Source organism: Dreissena polymorpha, chromosome 9 (genome assembly GCF_020536995.1).
Source record: "Dreissena polymorpha isolate Duluth1 chromosome 9, UMN_Dpol_1.0, whole genome shotgun sequence".
NCBI classification, from domain to species: Eukaryota; Metazoa; Mollusca; class Bivalvia; order Myida; family Dreissenidae; genus Dreissena; species Dreissena polymorpha.
Window position 1 is genome coordinate 61,011,911 of NC_068363.1, and position 17,906 is coordinate 61,029,816.

General features: G+C 37.9%; 1 protein-coding gene across 1 annotated transcript in view; it reads left to right on the top strand.

Annotated features, from left to right (window-relative positions):
* Positions 1 to 17,687, top strand: part of LOC127846438 (guanine nucleotide-binding protein G(o) subunit alpha) — a 36,589-nt gene extending 18,902 nt beyond the window's left edge. The window contains exons 4-8 of the mRNA XM_052377682.1: positions 5,844 to 6,004; positions 11,841 to 11,969; positions 12,711 to 12,840; positions 15,727 to 15,880; positions 16,766 to 17,687. Of these exons, the coding sequence (XP_052233642.1) occupies positions 5,844 to 6,004; positions 11,841 to 11,969; positions 12,711 to 12,840; positions 15,727 to 15,880; positions 16,766 to 16,953 (762 nt within the window). The 3' untranslated portion in view covers positions 16,954 to 17,687. The remainder of the gene's footprint in view (positions 1 to 5,843; positions 6,005 to 11,840; positions 11,970 to 12,710; positions 12,841 to 15,726; positions 15,881 to 16,765) is intronic.
* The last annotated feature ends 219 nt before the right edge of the window (positions 17,688 to 17,906 follow it).

A 17,906-nucleotide genomic window follows, 5' to 3' on the forward strand; every position in this document is an offset into this window, starting at 1 on the left:
ACATGTACTGGAATTAAATTGTTATCGCATAATTGTAATAACAATTTGCACAACTTACTCGCTATAAGTAATTAATTGTTTACCACATGCAATTAATTTATCGTATTAATTATGAGTCATAGGCAGAGGGGTGATCACGTGATTATCAAGATGGCGACGTCTATGCCGCGGCCGGTATTTTTCGACGTTTTTATATCCTTTAATAACTTGTATTATTTTTTAAATTCCGCCCACTTTCCATCCACATTAGCAAGAAAGTTACTGGCTCTTAGTGTGTGTGTGTGTGTGTGTGTGTGTGTGTTGTAGTTTATTTACAGGTCTTTTCCGCGTCTTCACGACTACATTAGGTATCGACCTGCCCCTGTGATGTTTCAGGAGAGACACACTCAAGATAAATTCTTGTCTGGACGCCTCCGCCAAGGGAGTGCAAGCACCGCTCTGCCTTTATGGCCCCTCTCGCTGTCACCGGCTGCCGTCTTCATCCCCGAGACGGCTTCCCCAGCACGTTGAGCGCACTAGGTACCGCCGCCCCGGGGTCCCTCTTTAAAGCCACACCCTCGATGTTCATGGGTTCCCTCCCATAACGAAGGAACCCCGAGTCCGTCCCGTAAGTTCTTCCACTGGTGGTCCTGCTGTCCCGCCGTACCCGTCCCTCTACAGACGGGGCCTCTGGACCGGTACGGGCAGGCGAGCTCTCAACGATAAACAGCGGATTGGTCAGGTCCGCTGTATCCTGGAGAAGACAGCATTCTCAGCAGTGAAGAAGACGTCCGGCTCGAGGGTGATTTGCTGAGCCATCCGCAGAAGATCAAGCCGCGAGAATCAATCTTCTGCAGGCGGCTCCTGGCCTCGGTCGCGACGAGCACGCTCCAGCTGCTGACCGAGACTGGCTCTTAGTTCATAGTAATATTCGCTCTATATCTCGACTTTACTCGGTGCGAAATTTCTCAGCGGGATGACCCAATCAAAAATAATGGTCGATAGTTAACCCCGCCCTCGTAAGCATTCGCGTAACCGATTTGACGATGAACATCACAGTTTGAAGTCTGGAAAGTTAACTGATACATCCATGTCAGCATTTAAATGACTGTGTAATGTGGCTAGCTAGAATAATCGATACGCGCGTCTTATCAGTGGATTATCCATTACCCCATGTGGTGTTATTGGCGATTACTGGTGAAAGTAGGTATCGAGTGCTCTTTTCAAACAGGGAATATTGTTATACTGATAGAGAAACCTTGATTTGTTTTACAATCTCCACTTTCTTTTACTGAAAAATACACTGATCGGAAAATTTCAAGCGCCTCGGGGACTCTGATTTTGAAATTCAAGCGCCCCGGCGAGGGATCGTTAAATGGCCTGTGGAAAGCCTTGACTACTACTACTACTTCTGCTACAACTACTTATATTACTACCACTTGCACTACCACTATCACTACTACTACTACAACTACTTATACTACTGCTACAACGACTACTACCACTACTACTACTTCTACTTCTCCCACTACTTTCACCTGCAACTACTACTACCACTATCACTTCTACTACTTCTACTACTACCACAATTTGCACTGCATCTACTACTACCACTTTCACTACTACTACTACAACTACTACTTCTGCTTCTAGTATTTCTACTACCACTAACTCTACTGCTACTACTACTTCTTCTACTACCACACTTGGCACTGCTACTACTATTACCACTACCATTATCACTATTACTCCTACTTCTTCTACTACTACTACCACTTCTACAATTACTACTACTTCTACTACAACTACTCCTATTTCTACAACTACAACAACATCTACTACTACTTCTACTACTACCACCACCAACACCACCACCATAACCACCACCACTATTCGCATGACGCGGCTAGTTCCCTTTTTAAAGCAGAAAGATGATTTCCTTTACGTCGGTATTTGCCTGAATGTTGTCTAGATTCAAGTTTGCGGTGTATGAATGTATTTCACATTCTTATACCTTACTACACTCGAATCAGTGAGATATGTGGGTATGTTTATAAATATTGCCACTGCCGCTGGAAGCATTGCGGTTATCAGATGCCATGGGTTTACACGCGCACATGCGCTAGCAAATTGATCGACTTCTCAAAGGCCGTGTATCTTGTTTTTCGTAGAGAATGTGATGAACTTGGTCGTGGCAACGTGAGGTACTTACTCTGGAAATATATTAATAAACGTTAATCTGTATAAAGATATGCAAGCAGCTGTACAGGTCATAACCTTAGCCCATATATCCATATATGGTGTATTTGTGTGCGTATTCTATTAGTGCATAATACGCTCATAATAGGTTAACACGAAGGTAGTTGAGTTAATTAAATTGTCGAATCTGCTTTTGACTCGAAAAAAATCAATAAAACGGGCAGCCATTCCTAATACTGATTTCACATGCTGTATCGACCTCTTCTATAAAACCATGTTGCTGTGGTTGTTTTTATAAATCGCTAGCAGTTTCAATACAGTACTTAAAAAAAAATTACAATGTAGTAATGTCTTCTAGTCGCAATCTTCGGGCAAATCGTTCATAATTCGTATAGGACTCTTCATGGTTAAAGTATAGTTGAAAACCACTTACGTCACTGGCATATAGTTTATATAAAGCTCTACTCAATTGTTCATCAACAATGTATAGGGCCCACTAAATCGTTCATGTGTAGTTTAGGACCCTCTTAAACGTGTATGTATAGTTTAGGACCCACTTTATCATTTATGTATATTATTTAACCTCTCCATCATGTATGTATATCATAGAACCTCTCCGTCATGTATGTATAGTATATAACCACCGTCATGTATTTATATGAGCCGCGTTTTGAGAAAACTGGGCTTAATGCATGTGCGTAAAGTGTCGTCCCAGATTAGCCTGTGCAGTTTGCACAGGCTAATCAGGGACGACACTTTCCGCCTAAACATGATTTTCGGTAAGGAGGAACTTCCTTGAAACTAAAAAAGACCATAAAAGCGGAAAGTGTCGTCCCTGATTAGCCTGTGCGAACTGCACAGGCTAATCTGGGATGACACTTTACGCACATGCATTGCCCAATGTTTTCTCAGAACGCGGCTTATATAATAGAAACCTATCCATCGTGTATTTGTAGTTCAAGATATACTCCTTCACTTATGAATAGTTGTGGACCAACATCATCGTCTATATATAGTTATGCATCCTCTGCATTATTGATATATAGTTTATGTCCCCCCTCAATCCTGTATTTGTAGTTTAAGACCCACTCAATGTACAGTGTATGGCCATTGCCATTATATATGTATCGTTTGGGACCCTCTCCATCATGTGTACACAGCTTAGGATATGCGCCATCTTTTATATATAGTTTAGAATACACCCCATCGTTTATGTTTAGTCAAGGAACTGTGTGCATCGTTTATCTTTTTTAAGGACCTCCTCTTTATTTTGTGCATTTTGTGACCTCTCTATAATTATGTATACATGTAGTTTAGGACCCTCCTGTATTGTTTTGTTTACGTATTGTGTAGGACCATCTCAATCATTTATAAATGAATAGGTTTGGACCCATGCCATCGTTATGCATAGTTTAGGACACATCTGCATTGTTTATGTATAGTGTTACTATGCGTCATGCTCTGGGTTAACCGGGCCTCAATAAATATCGTTTTGCCATCATATTCATTCACGAACATTTCTCGCCCCACAGAAAAATAAACAAGCAAGTTGAACAGAGGAGAGACCGATCGATGACCGCCGCGGTCGATAGCGATGAAAACCAAAGTTGTCGAACCTGCCTTGCAAATTCTCCAATATCCACGCGCTTTTGTCATAAACCCTTGCAGCGAATCAATACACGGCCGAGTTCATTGATTTTCCCTTCAATTCATGATATATACGCGAATTCAGTGGAGAGAAATGACTCCATCCCGATGCGAGGTTGATATTTAAAACTGTAGAAGTCATCAACATACTTGCCTCAGTCAGTGCCGTTTTCCATTCATAGAGGCAGTGGGTGCTGATTGTATATGAACCGATCTGATATAATTCTGAATTATTTATCGCACTGCATTAGCACTCGGCTATTGGTAATCATAGGCATTTGCCACATTACAACCTTTGCTTTTATCTTACATTCCGTTTGATTGTTATCGAGAGTGCAATAACAAAAACGTTTTCGTGTTTCTGGTTCAGCTACGTCGAAGTTGATTAAATGTTATTGGTGTTCCTGCAGTGAATTCTTTCTTTTTAATTTGCGCTCGTATTCAGATGCGAACATACTTAAAAACGGATATTTCAGAAATCAAATGTCTCTCAAACCACTAAAGTGGTGGGAGACGTAATCTTTATCCATAACTTTTTTAACGGAGTTAGATGAGTGGACCTCCTATTTAACCTTGTTGGATATCCTACTAGGTCAACTTAGGTAAAACATTAAAATGTTTATGTCCATGTCCCTATGAATGGAAAGCAGACACACAGCGGAAAACCTGTTCTGATTTTGTTCAGGTATAAACTTCAATCCCATGGCTGCCTTAGTCTGCAAATCACTGAATTGGGTGTCCATTTCGTTCACAAAAGTGTCAACAAAGGGAGTCGTTAGGTTTCTTGTGTAGTTTAATTCGGTGTTGCTGCCTCGATGTTGTCACGCTTTAAGAAAATGATTTAGTTTCATATAGCAAAGTAATTCTTCATTTTTGAGTCTTTTTAAATTTTAAAAACTATGGATGAACATCAAAGCAGTTAGCCCGATTTGTAAAAAAAAATCAAAACAAAAATATAATAATTGCCATTCATTAAGTGTGCAGTTGAATTTCACTGGCAATAACTTGTTACTCAAAAGGATTATCACTCTAAAGAGCTAATACCAATTAAATTCATCAAAGAAATTACCGAAAAAATAATAATGATTGCCCATTGAGTTCGTCTAAACTCTTTAATTGCTACAAATTGAAATATTGTTTTTCACAAGTCTCATGCGGCAGCCATTTGTTAACATTTATCTTTAGCTAAATGTATGGATGAATTTCATTAGTTGAATGTATCTTCTTCAGCCAATCAAATAACGCAGTTTATTACTTACAGTCATTGAAGCGTGCACTTTAGCTGACGAAGGTTAGATCGTCTGTACACATGCCTGGGGGCTAATCACACAAATCGACAGCTGTTTATGGCTTAATTAGGGACATATGACAGGAAATACACAAGTGGATTGAAACTGTAAGGGGTTCATTTTTATTAAAAATCGTGTCTAGCCAGCCAGCTGGGGGGGGGCTTTAGCCCCCTAGCCCCCCACCTAAATACGCCTCTGTAAAGCTAATTTATGCCGTATGCATTAAAACTATGTATACACACAACAGTTCATATACTAAGAATACGTTCGTCAATCTATCCTTAGTTGGTCGTGTACGATGCTTGTCTATATGTCAGTCTTCGTATATGTATGCTCAATTAATTTTATGTGTAAATACAGTTTCATAGACGCGTGTTCATTTTTCCGTGTTGTCAATCTCAATTGTTCATTAGCTATATAATTTCATGCAATAAATGCGTATGTATTTTGTTTGTGTTTACATGTACAATGTTTCGCTTACTATTTATACGCATTTCATTTTGCATCAATACGCTATTTTATGCATTCGTACAGTCGTATTTGTCCACACTTGTTTGCTTACATGCAGTTTAACGAACGTGCATTTATACACACACGTGTCTATGTGTTTCAGATGAACGCCAGACGCGCCACCTTTTCACAAAATACACAAACGGTCTCCCATGCCATGTTTTTTTCCCGAACAGACACCTTATTTGTTTTAATTGTGTTGTTGTTGTTGTTTTTCAGTCGGACGCCAAGATGGTTCTGGACGTGATTGCCCGGATGGAGGACACGGAGCCGTTCTCAGAAGACCTGCTGGCCGCCATGAAGCATCTGTGGCAGGACGCTGGTGTCCAGGAGTGCTTCGGTCGCTCCAACGAGTACCAGCTAAATGATTCCGCAAAATAGTACGTCACTTTTTGTAAAAGTATTTCCATATTGAAATGCCTTAACATGTCGTTTGTAGACACAAATGACAACAAATAATTACAACCGTATAAACATTGAAGAGCCTCGGCTGAAATTATTTGAAGATTAACAAACTTTCAGGAACCAACTCACAATTAAGCAAACACAGAGCTACTCGTATACAGCTGACTATACTACGGAGACAAAACTGGCAGGTTACTTATACGACGGAGTGCCCGATCTAACATTTCATTTCAAACGCATCGTGACTGCATTTATAAAATAGTAAATGATGAAATATTGGAAAATTTCTGGGAAATTATTCCCTGTATCTTTCTTACAGGCCTGAAAAGGACTTTTTTAATTTCAAATTAATTTGAAATATACTTTATTATTATGAGTTATCACAAGGAAGAAACGATAAATAGCGTTAATGTTTAATATACATATACAAGTCCCAAATATTTATCAACAATAAATAAAGATTTTGAAAATATTGAACTCATAAATTGCTTTACCTCGTAATTAAAATTGCTTTGTGGTTTCACAAGTCGTCTATTTTGAGTGTATTAATTAAACCCGCCAGACATTTGAGCTATGGCTGTGGTACAAACGTAACGTTAAAACCCAAAGTAGCTTATCGGTCAATTTTGTGCTAAGCGTTCAATCATCCGCGTTTGTAGTTTCAAGACGATTCTTTCGAATCAATATTATTTACATTTCGAACTAACAAGAGACAACACCACGTTATACCCACGAGTAATCTCTTTCAGAACAATCTTCTATCGTACAACGTTTACTGTGTTTGCTTTTTACGGAGAAGAAATCTAAGTTTTTACATTGTTTATGAAAACAAATCGTATTTTCATTTCGTTTGACCATGACCCTATGCAGTGTTTCTGCTCGGGTCAAAAGACTCAGGTAGTTTGTACTTAAGCGTTCCCCGGAAGTAAGACAGATAGACAGCGTTCTGCGCATGCTTCGATGTTGCTTGCCTTGTTTAGTTCTTGTCGGTCGCAATTTTTCCCGCCAGTTGTTGTTGGATTGTTGAAAAAAAAAGCTATAAAAATAACAGTATAGAAAAGAAAGCCACGCGTTTTAATGTTAATATGAGGGGCGTTCGGATGAAGTTGAACAAAACACCGCCATTGTTTGTTTCACATAATACCAGAGCTATATTTATAAGTCCGACTATACTTATAATCTCAAATAACGGCTGAAATAATGATACTTGTTTCTTGTTCAGTGTTGCAGTAATTATTATGAACAGTATGAATAATGCAGGAACAGAAATACTGTATTTCAAGCGCATTGCACTTCTCTATAAAAATAAATGCTGTTATATGAATATTGCTACATAACGGATTTTTGTTAGATAGACCTGTCATGTAATAATTATTGCCCTTAGGCAACGAAAATTTATCTGTTGTTAAGCGGACTTTGGCCGAAAAAAATGGGGCGAGCAAGCGTATATTCAATTTTTGATCGAACTAGAGACGAGAAAAAATCCAAGAATAAAACAAATCAGAACAGAATAAGATGTATTGAACGTTTCTTCCAAACGCACTCAAAGCTTTACACATGCAATTAGTTAAATTTTAATAAAATCTGGTCCAGTTGTCCTAGACCTTATGTGATTGTTACAAACTATACCATTTACTTGTATTAGTGGTTGTTTTTGTTGCCACTGATAACATAAAGTATAGCTCCGCAAGCTTTAATGATGTCTTCATCCATGCTGGGCGACCAACCACAGCCAATAGCTTCAACCATGCTGGGCGACCAACCACAGCCAATTGCTTCAACCATGCTTGGCGACCAACCACAGTCAATAGCTTCAACCATGCTTGGCGACCAACCACAGCCAATTGCTTCAACCATGCTTGGCGACCAACCACAGCCAATAGCTTCAACCATGCTGGGCGACCAACCACAGCCAATAGCTTCAACCATGCTGGGCGACCAACCACAGTCAATAGCTTCAACCATGCTTGGCGACCAACCACAGCCAATTGCTTCAACCATGCTTGGCGACCAACCACAGCCAATTGCTTCAACCATGCTTGGCGACCAACCACAGCCAATTGCTTCAACCATGCTTGGCGACCAACCACAGCCAATTGCTTCAACCATGCTTGGCGACCAACCACAGCCAATTGCTTCAGCATAGTCAATCGAATAACTGTTTATGATCAGTGTTTCATGTATTTTTCACTTTTTCATTTGTGTGTACTTCATGCAGTTTGTATTTGCTCCAAATCGCCAAAACACTTGCCATATACATTGAAACAATTTGGAAAGCATAATCAGAAGCAGTGACCACTGAGCGAAATATTTCTGCTTTAAATATATTGTTGCATGCTGTTGAAGAACAACTATCTCACATGACCATTTCGTTTAGAAAAAGGGCAAGAATCAAAAATGCTACCATTGTGTTCTGTAAATTGTCGTAAATTATGTAGACGTAATTGAGATTATTCGAATTTTTTAAAACTTTTTTTCTAAAAAAATGATGAGTCGCAAAATGGACATATACAATTTTTTTTACTTCATTTTACGGTTTTTGGATGCGTCAAATCCGAGGAACATCTCATTCTGATCACTTTGTTGTTTTCCGTGCATGCTAGAAGATGAACGCTGACCGCCGCACCATTTCGTTTGTCTTAGGTTGATTTCCAAATAATTTGAAGTAAAATACATCCGTGTATGCGTTTTCTCGCTTAAACACATTTTTATTTGTGATGTTTTTCGTCAATGAGTCAAGGCTCCATGCACATGCAACACCATCACAAAGTAAACGATAAGAAATTATTACATTTTTCTCTGTTCAATAATGCACCTTTGCTTATCAAATGCTCATCAAATGATTGAATTCTGTGCCTTTTCGTTCGTTTAGCTTGCTCTTGCATAAATATTGCCTTCATCAATTTTCCAAACTTAATAGTCGCCTCCTTTAACACAATCTTATTCCTTACTAAAGAAGATTTGTGAAACAGGTACCAGACCACATGTTTGCTAAATACGGTTTAGACCTTTACAATTTTTGTGTGTGACTTATATGCACTGATGTGATTTTGGAACTTTAAGATATATTTATTGCTGTATGGATGTGACATGCTCGTGACATTTACTTTGTTATCTTATAAGAAACATTTTTCTGTTCAAGTATCATTTTTCATTTTTCAAGTTATTTTCAGTGCATTAACCTCCATAATTACGTAAGATGAAATTGTTAAACGCCTTTGCTAATTCGGACTATTTGTATATTATCTCGCCTGATGCATTTGTCACATTTCAACCTGTCACAATATAAATTGCTTGGATGCCGTTGAAAGTTCTCGATCGTTTAAATTTAACGTCTCCTTTTATGGTTCTGTATTTTATTATTTAAATACTTGTGCCTCAGCTCAGAACATTATTATTTTCCGTATGCGCAAGTTCATAGTTACCGTTCATTTTTTAATGTGTATTTGTATCGTTTCAAATATTTATAATGTTACACAACTGCATGCTTTGGACACGTCCTTGACCCCTCAAACCTTATGTTTACTTTGTTTCGTTCCTTTGGATAGTTCAACAATTACAACGGCACCTTGATCAATGAGTCAATCCCGTTTAAAGATAATCCAGAGTTGATTCAAACTAAGATTTTAGTTTTTGTCTCGTTTAAGACTTGTGGCGATTTAAACTACGTTTTTGTTTTGTTTAAGACTACTCACGTGTTGCTACAAATTACGTTTTAAGCTCATCTATTTTTTTGAAAAAAAATTATGAGCTATTGTCATCACCTTGGCGTCGGCGTCTGCGTCGGCGTCGGCGTCCGGTTAAAATTTGCGTTTAGGTCCACTTTTCTCAGAAAGTATCAATGCTATTGCATTCAAACTTGGTACACTTACTTACTATCATGAGGGGACTGGGCAGGCAAAGTAAGATAACTCTGGCGTGCATTTTGACAGAATTATGTGCCCTTTTTATACTTAGAAAATTGAAAATTTTGGTTAAGTTTTGTGTTTAGGTCCATTTTATTCCTTAAGTATCAAAGCTATTGCTTTCATACTTGCAACACTTACTAACTATCATAAGGGGACTGTGCAGGCAAAGTAATGTAACTCTGACAGGCATTTTGACAGAATTATGTGCCCTTTTTATACTTAGAAAATTGAAAATTTGGTTAAGTTTTGTGTTTAGGTCCACTTTATTCCTACAGTATCAAAGCTATTGCTTTCATACTTGCAACACTTATTAACTATCATAAGGGGACTGTGCAGGCAAAGTTATGTAACTCTGACTGGCATTTGGACGGAATTATGGGCCCTTTATACTTAGAAAATTGAAAATTTTGTTAAGTTTTGTGTTTTGGTCCACTTTACCCCTAAAGTATCATAGATATTGCTTTCATACTTGGAACACTCGCAAACTATCATAAGGGTACAGTAAAAGGACAAGTTGCATAACTCTGGTTGTCATTTTTACGGTATTATGGCCCTTTTTTGACTTAGTAACTTTGAATATATGGTTAAATTTTGTGTTTCGATCCACTTTACTTCTAAAGTATCAAGGCTATTGCTTTCAAACTTCAAATACTTTCATGTTATCATGAGGTTACTGTACCTGGCAAGTTCAATTTTACCTTGACCTTTGAATGACCTTGACTCTCAAGGTCAAATTAATAAATTTTGCTAAAAATGACATAACTTCTTTATTTATGATTAGATTTGATTTGATTAGATTTGATTGATACTTTGACAAAACTACTCTTACCTGACAAACCACAATAGACTCCACCCAAACCATCCCCCGTGCCCTCCCCCCTCCCCCGCCGAATGCCCCCCCCCCCCCCGAATCCCCCCCTAATTTTTTTTTTAAGATCATCTCACAAATGACGACCACACCCTCACACTATACTTTTACCCCCCCCCCCACCCCACCCCCCCAAATTGGTTTTATTTTTTAAACGGTTATTATTTTATGTTTGAAATACCGTTCAACCATCGCACCCAAGAATACTCCCCCCCCCCCCTCCCCCCTAATTTTTTATTATTTTTTATTATTACTTTTTTTAAGATCATCTCACAAATGACCACCACACCCTCACACTATACTATACACCCCCCCCCCCCCCCGAATCCCCCCCCCCCCGATTTTTTTCTTTTCATCATCTCACAAATGACCACCACACCCTCACACTATACTGTACCCGCCCAACCCCCCCCCCCCCCCCCCCCCAATATTTTTTTTTGAAACGGTTAAAAAACACAAATATTTATTTTTATTATTTTATGTTTGAAATACCGTCCAACCATTGCACCCAAGAATACCCCCCCCCTCCCCCCCCCCCGAATTCCCCCCCTATATATATTTTTTTAAGATCATCTCACAAATGACCACCACACCCTCACACTATACCCCCCCCCCACCCCCCACCCCCAATTTTTTTTTTTGAAACGGTTAAAAAACACAAATATTTATTTTTATCATTTTATGCTTGAAATACCGTCCAACAATCGCACCCAAGAATCCCCCCCCCCACCCCCCCCCCCCCCCCCCACCCCCGATTTTTTTTTCATTTTTTTTTCCGCATTTTTGGAAGATAATGTAATAAATGTCCACGCCCGCACACTATACACCCCTCTTCACTCCACCCCTCCCTCCTTTGTGATTGAAAATGAGAGTCCCTTCACCTTTAAAAAGAAAATAGATGAGCGGTTTGCACCCGCAAGGCGGGGCTCTTGTTTGTCTCGTTTTAGACCACTCCAGTGTCGATTTGAACTACGTTTTTGTCTCGTTTTAAACTACTCCAGTGTTTCTTCAAACTACGTTTTTGTCTCGTTCTAGTTTCCTGGACGACCTGGATCGCCTTGGTGGTAAAGACTACATGCCTACAGAACAAGATATTCTGAGGACTCGAGTGAAGACGACGGGAATAGTAGAAGTCCATTTCTCTTTTAAGAACTTAAATTTTAAGTAAGTTGTATCGTTTTAGTGCGTATTTCAACCAATGTATGCCTAGCGTCTAGAAAAAAGCCTTTGCAAATAGCGTAGACCCAGATGAGACGCCGCATGATGCGGCAGGTCTGCGCTGTTTGCTTAAAGGAATTTCTGTAAGAAATATTCTAAATATAGAAATAAATATACCAGACATCCCTAATTCTGGAAATAAATTGATCCAATTTAGAAGGATGGGAGAGTCCACTAGGCTTAAATTGGTTAAGTATAAATGCATTCTTAGAAATCGTGTATATTTGTAAAAGGTTTAGAGCATAAAGATGTAGAACAACATTTCTCGGTATATGTATTTAATTAATGGCACAAAGTAATAACGAATAGGCTGCGTGCTCTCTGCTTTTTCATGTTGTAGCATGGTATTGTCTTTTTTGTGGACATTGTTAATTGTCTAGTAGAATAAATAACATACAAATAATGTTTATACATAAGGAAATTTGGATAAATATTCTATTTTAGCCGCGAAAAGGCACGATATGCTAATTTGAAATAGAAAATTAACGTGGAAAACAAAAAAATATCATAGTGTCCACGTTATTCTCTCGAAGAAGTTATTATGATATATTCTCAGCACAAGTTGTATTAAAACATTAATCACGTGATTTTGCAAAAATAACAAACATGTCATGCCATTTATTTGTCTGAGTTTCAAGACCACTGTGCCAAGTTTTTGTTTCACAATAATAAGTTTATACTTTGCAGATTATTCGACGTTGGTGGTCAGCGTTCGGAACGTAAGAAATGGATCCACTGTTTCGAGGACGTTACTGCCATCATATTCTGTGTAGCAATGAGCGAGTATGATCAGGTGCTTCACGAGGACGAGACCACCGTAAGCTATTTATAGATATGTTGTTACTATGTATAGTAAAAGACGTCATTTTCTGTGTAGCAATGAGCGAGTATGATCAGGTGCTTCACGAGGACGAGACCACCGTAAGCTATTTATGGATCTGTCGTTACTATTTATAGTAAAAGACGTCATATTATGTAAAGCAATCAGCGATTATGATCAGGTGCTTCACGAGGACGAGACCACCGTAAGCTATTTATGGATCTGTCGTTACTATTTATAGTAAAAGACGTCATATTATGTAAAGCAATCAGCGATTATGATCAGGTGCTTCACGAGGACGAGACCACCGTAAGCTATTTATGGATCTGTCGTTACTATTTATAGTAAAAGACGTCATATTATGTAAAGCAATCAGCGATTATGATCAGGTGCTTCACGAGGACGAGACCACCGTAAGCTATTTATGGATATGTCGTTACTATTTATAGTAAAAGACGTCATATTATGTAAAGCAATCAGCGATTATGATCAGGTGCTTCACGAGGACGAGACCACCGTAAGCTATTTATGGATCTGTCGTTACTATTTATAGTAAAAGACGTCATATTATGTAAAGCAATCAGCGATTATGATCAGGTGCTTCACGAGGACGAGACCACCGTAAGCTATTTATGGATCTGTCGTTACTATTTATAGTAAAAGACGTCATATTATGTAAAGCAATCAGCGATTATGATCAGGTGCTTCACGAGGACGAGACCACCGTAAGCTATTTATGGATCTGTCGTTACTATTTATAGTAAAAGACGTCATATTATGTAAAGCAATCAGCGATTATGATCAGGTGCTTCACGAGGACGAGACCACCGTAAGCTATTTATGGATATGTCGTTACTATTTATAGTAAAAGACGTCATATTATGTAAAGCAATCAGCGATTATGATCAGGTGCTTCACGAGGACGAGACCACCGTAAGCTATTTATGGATCTGTCGTTACTATTTATAGTAAAAGACGTCATATTATGTAAAGCAATCAGCGATTATGATCAGGTGCTTCACGAGGACGAGACCACCGTAAGCTATTTATGGATCTGTCGTTACTATTTATAGTAAAAGACGTCATATTATGTAAAGCAATCAGCGATTATGATCAGGTGCTTCACGAGGACGAGACCACCGTAAGCTATTTATGGATCTGTCGTTACTATTTATAGTAAAAGACGTCATATTATGTAAAGCAATCAGCGATTATGATCAGGTGCTTCACGAGGACGAGACCACCGTAAGCTATTTATGGATCTGTCGTTACTATTTATAGTAAAAGACGTCATATTATGTAAAGCAATCAGCGATTATGATCAGGTGCTTCACGAGGACGAGACCACCGTAAGCTATTTATGGATCTGTCGTTACTATTTATAGTAAAAGACGTCATATTATGTAAAGCAATCAGCGATTATGATCAGGTGCTTCACGAGGACGAGACCACCGTAAGCTATTTATGGATCTGTCGTTACTATTTATAGTAAAAGACGTCATATTATGTAAAGCAATCAGCGATTATGATCAGGTGCTTCACGAGGACGAGACCACCGTAAGCTATTTATGGATCTGTCGTTACTATTTATAGTAAAAGACGTCATATTATGTAAAGCAATCAGCGATTATGATCAGGTGCTTCACGAGGACGAGACCACCGTAAGCTATTTATGGATCTGTCGTTACTATTTATAGTAAAAGACGTCATATTATGTAAAGCAATCAGCGATTATGATCAGGTGCTTCACGAGGACGAGACCACCGTAAGCTATTTATGGATCTGTCGTTACTATTTATAGTAAAAGACGTCATATTATGTAAAGCAATCAGCGATTATGATCAGGTGCTTCACGAAGAAGAGTCTACCGAAAGATTTTGAATTGTATGTTGTTACTTTTTATAGAAAATGACGTCATATTCTGTTTAGCAGTGTTATCGTTAGTTATTAATATATTTGTATTCATAGCATATCTATATATCTATAGATTTATAGTAAATGACATCATATTATCTGGAGCAATTAGAGATAAACTATCGAGGCTATCACGGGTGAGAGATCAGCCTTGCTACTTATGACTTTTGTCGGTATTCTCTGTAGGTAATAACGTCATATCTGTAGTAATGAGCTAGTACGATCAAGTTCTGAACGAATGCGCGATCTCTGTTAGATATTGATAAATATGTTGTTTATATTTATAGTTAATATGTAACGTCGAATAATGTATGCAAATGAGTTGTACGATCAGTTGCTTTACAAGAACGAGGGAGTAAAGATTTCGTAGACTCTTACTTATTTTAGAAAATGCGTCACATCCGGCGAAACAATGTAAGACTGCCAAGTAACTGTAGACAAAGTGTAAATATTGAAAATATACAATATATGAAATGCCGTTATAGCTATGATCTGCAATAGTACATTTCACATAGTGTTTTTAATTACAAAAGGTAAGCAGAAGGTCAGCGTTAAATAAGAAACACGTATTAACACGTTTACAAACATAATGTTGTAACAAAAAAAATCAGCATTTATCAATAAAGTGGTAATTTTGATGAAAATTTGGTTTTGGTTGTGTTGCTGAATATAACGTTAGTATGCAAATGTGTTTGATTTCACAACTATTGTTAATACTGAAATTAGAGGGACCTTTACTTTGATTTTAAACAAATCTTTCAACAGCAACAGCAGAGCTTGTCAATTATTTGTTCTCGGTGACAGGTGTTGCTGTCTATATATGAATTATTTTCACAAACAAATATTAATCCGTTGCACTTGTTTCAAACTGAAAAATATATATTATTTGCGACTTACTTTTGACCAACCTCACATCGTAAATCAATAATATATAATAAGGTTATGATTTCGGCTGTATGTATTTTACAGAACCGCATGCAAGAAAGTCTGAAGTTGTTCGATTCAATCTGCAACAACAAGTGGTTCACCGACACCTCCATCATTCTGTTCCTTAACAAGAAAGATCTGTTCGAGGAGAAGATCAAGAAATCGTCGCTTACCGTGTGTTTCCCTGAATATACTGGTAGGTGCTTATAAATGGTTATCTTCTTGCCGGTAACTTTGTGCTAATGGATGTATTTCCCTGATAATAACATGTACTGTGAAACCATTATTATTCGTCAGGCATTATTTTTCGTCTCTGCGTACGGTAATTGCGTTTTAATTTTGTTTAAACAGTGGACATAATTATTCGTTAGGATCTTAAATTCGCCAATCGGCCCACTGACGAAATTAATGCATGACGAATAATAATGGTTTCACAGTATGAAGTAAGTAACTATTAACTCATTGATGTATTTCCTTATTGTATGTAGCTTTGTGCGCATGTGTGTGCTCATCCCTGAATACAAAAGAAAGGAGCCAATAAGCTACTGCTGTGTGCTCATTTGAACTTTTGTTCTAAATATACTGGTAAGTATTTGCAAACCTAGTTATCATAGGATATGTGTCTCAAAATGTGCCGGTTATCGTCGGCAACTTTGTGCTGATGGAATGTGTTTCCATAAATATGTCATAATTGTTCGGCAACCTAGTCTTCACTATTGCGTATGCGTTTCCCTGAATATACCTATTGCATGTTCTCATTGGTATTCCTGAAAATGTATGGAAACTTAATTAAAAGTACTCAATTCGTCAGTACTCATGTTTCTGTGAATATAGTGGTATTTAACCGATACATAATTGCACTTTTAAAATGGTCACTTTCCTTCAAATATCGGTTAAAAGCGAATGCCCTTGTGCGTCTGTGTGTATTTCTTTAAATATATACCGTTAAAAATACAATATCATAAATTATTTATCCGAAATTTCGGATGATATAGGTGTGGAAACCCAAGCAGATTAATTTAACTTCTTTCGAAATATTACAATATTGAATATGTTCACGTAAGTTGTTCGGTTTTTTCAGGTAAAAATACATATGAAGAAGCCGCTGCCTATATCCAGGCGCAATTCGAGGCGAAGAACAAGAGTTCAACGAAAGAAATTTACTGTCATCAAACTTGCGCCACAGATACCAACAACATTCAGTTCGTATTTGATGCGGTCACCGATGTGATTATAGCTAACAATTTACGCGGATGTGGCTTGTACTAGAGTTATGCCCCATGTTTGAGGGTCTAAAATATTGAGTTGAAATGATTGCGGTGGTTGCGACTATGTGTGTTAGGTCAGTTATGTCGTCTATATTTCATTATTGAAGCGATAAGCTGAGGAAATAAGCTACGGTTTTTCAAGTTATTCATTTATATATATATATCATATATATATATATACCTATATATATATATTTATGACTTTTGTCACGTCGATTTTGACATCTGTGTTGACACTAAAACATTTATCTGACCGCAATTTTCATTAAGACTTGCTTGTTAAACATGTGTTTTAACAAACGTCTTTGGTAATTTCCTACCATTCACTAGCATGGCCTTTGGAATTGGGAACGTTGCGTACCCACGACGTAAGAATTCATCACACGATAGTGTGTGCCGGAACAGACTGTGAAATCCGTTCTGTTTTCTTTTATATATATATATATATTTGGTGGTGTATTCAAGCTTTTTCGTGACCAACTATTTACTTGTGATGTTTTGACCAAGACGGTCTTCGTGAATGGTGTATTCGAGTGGACAAAGGGCGTAACTGCTATGTTACTCTCTGATTGGAGGTCGACATATATTAGGAGTGTTTCCACCGGATGATCTTCCGGGCGAGAAAAAGATGTTGTCTATTTATTAATCATTGTTAATGGCGTGCGTTTTTGCAGCGCGCATATGACATCAAAATGTATTGAATGTGTATGTGACGTAATTAACGTAGTGAAGGGTCATTGTCTTTGTATTTTTCTATTATTTTGGTTGATGAATCCGAATGAATGTAGTGCTTTAGATGTGTAATATCGAGTATACGTCATACGCTTTCGCGTCATATTCAATTATGTGGCTTATGCTATAAAACGACTCAATGGTCGATGATCGCACATCTTTACTCGTTTCTATTTCACAAAATACTTTTATTATAATTTAAAGCATATCAAAATAGGAATT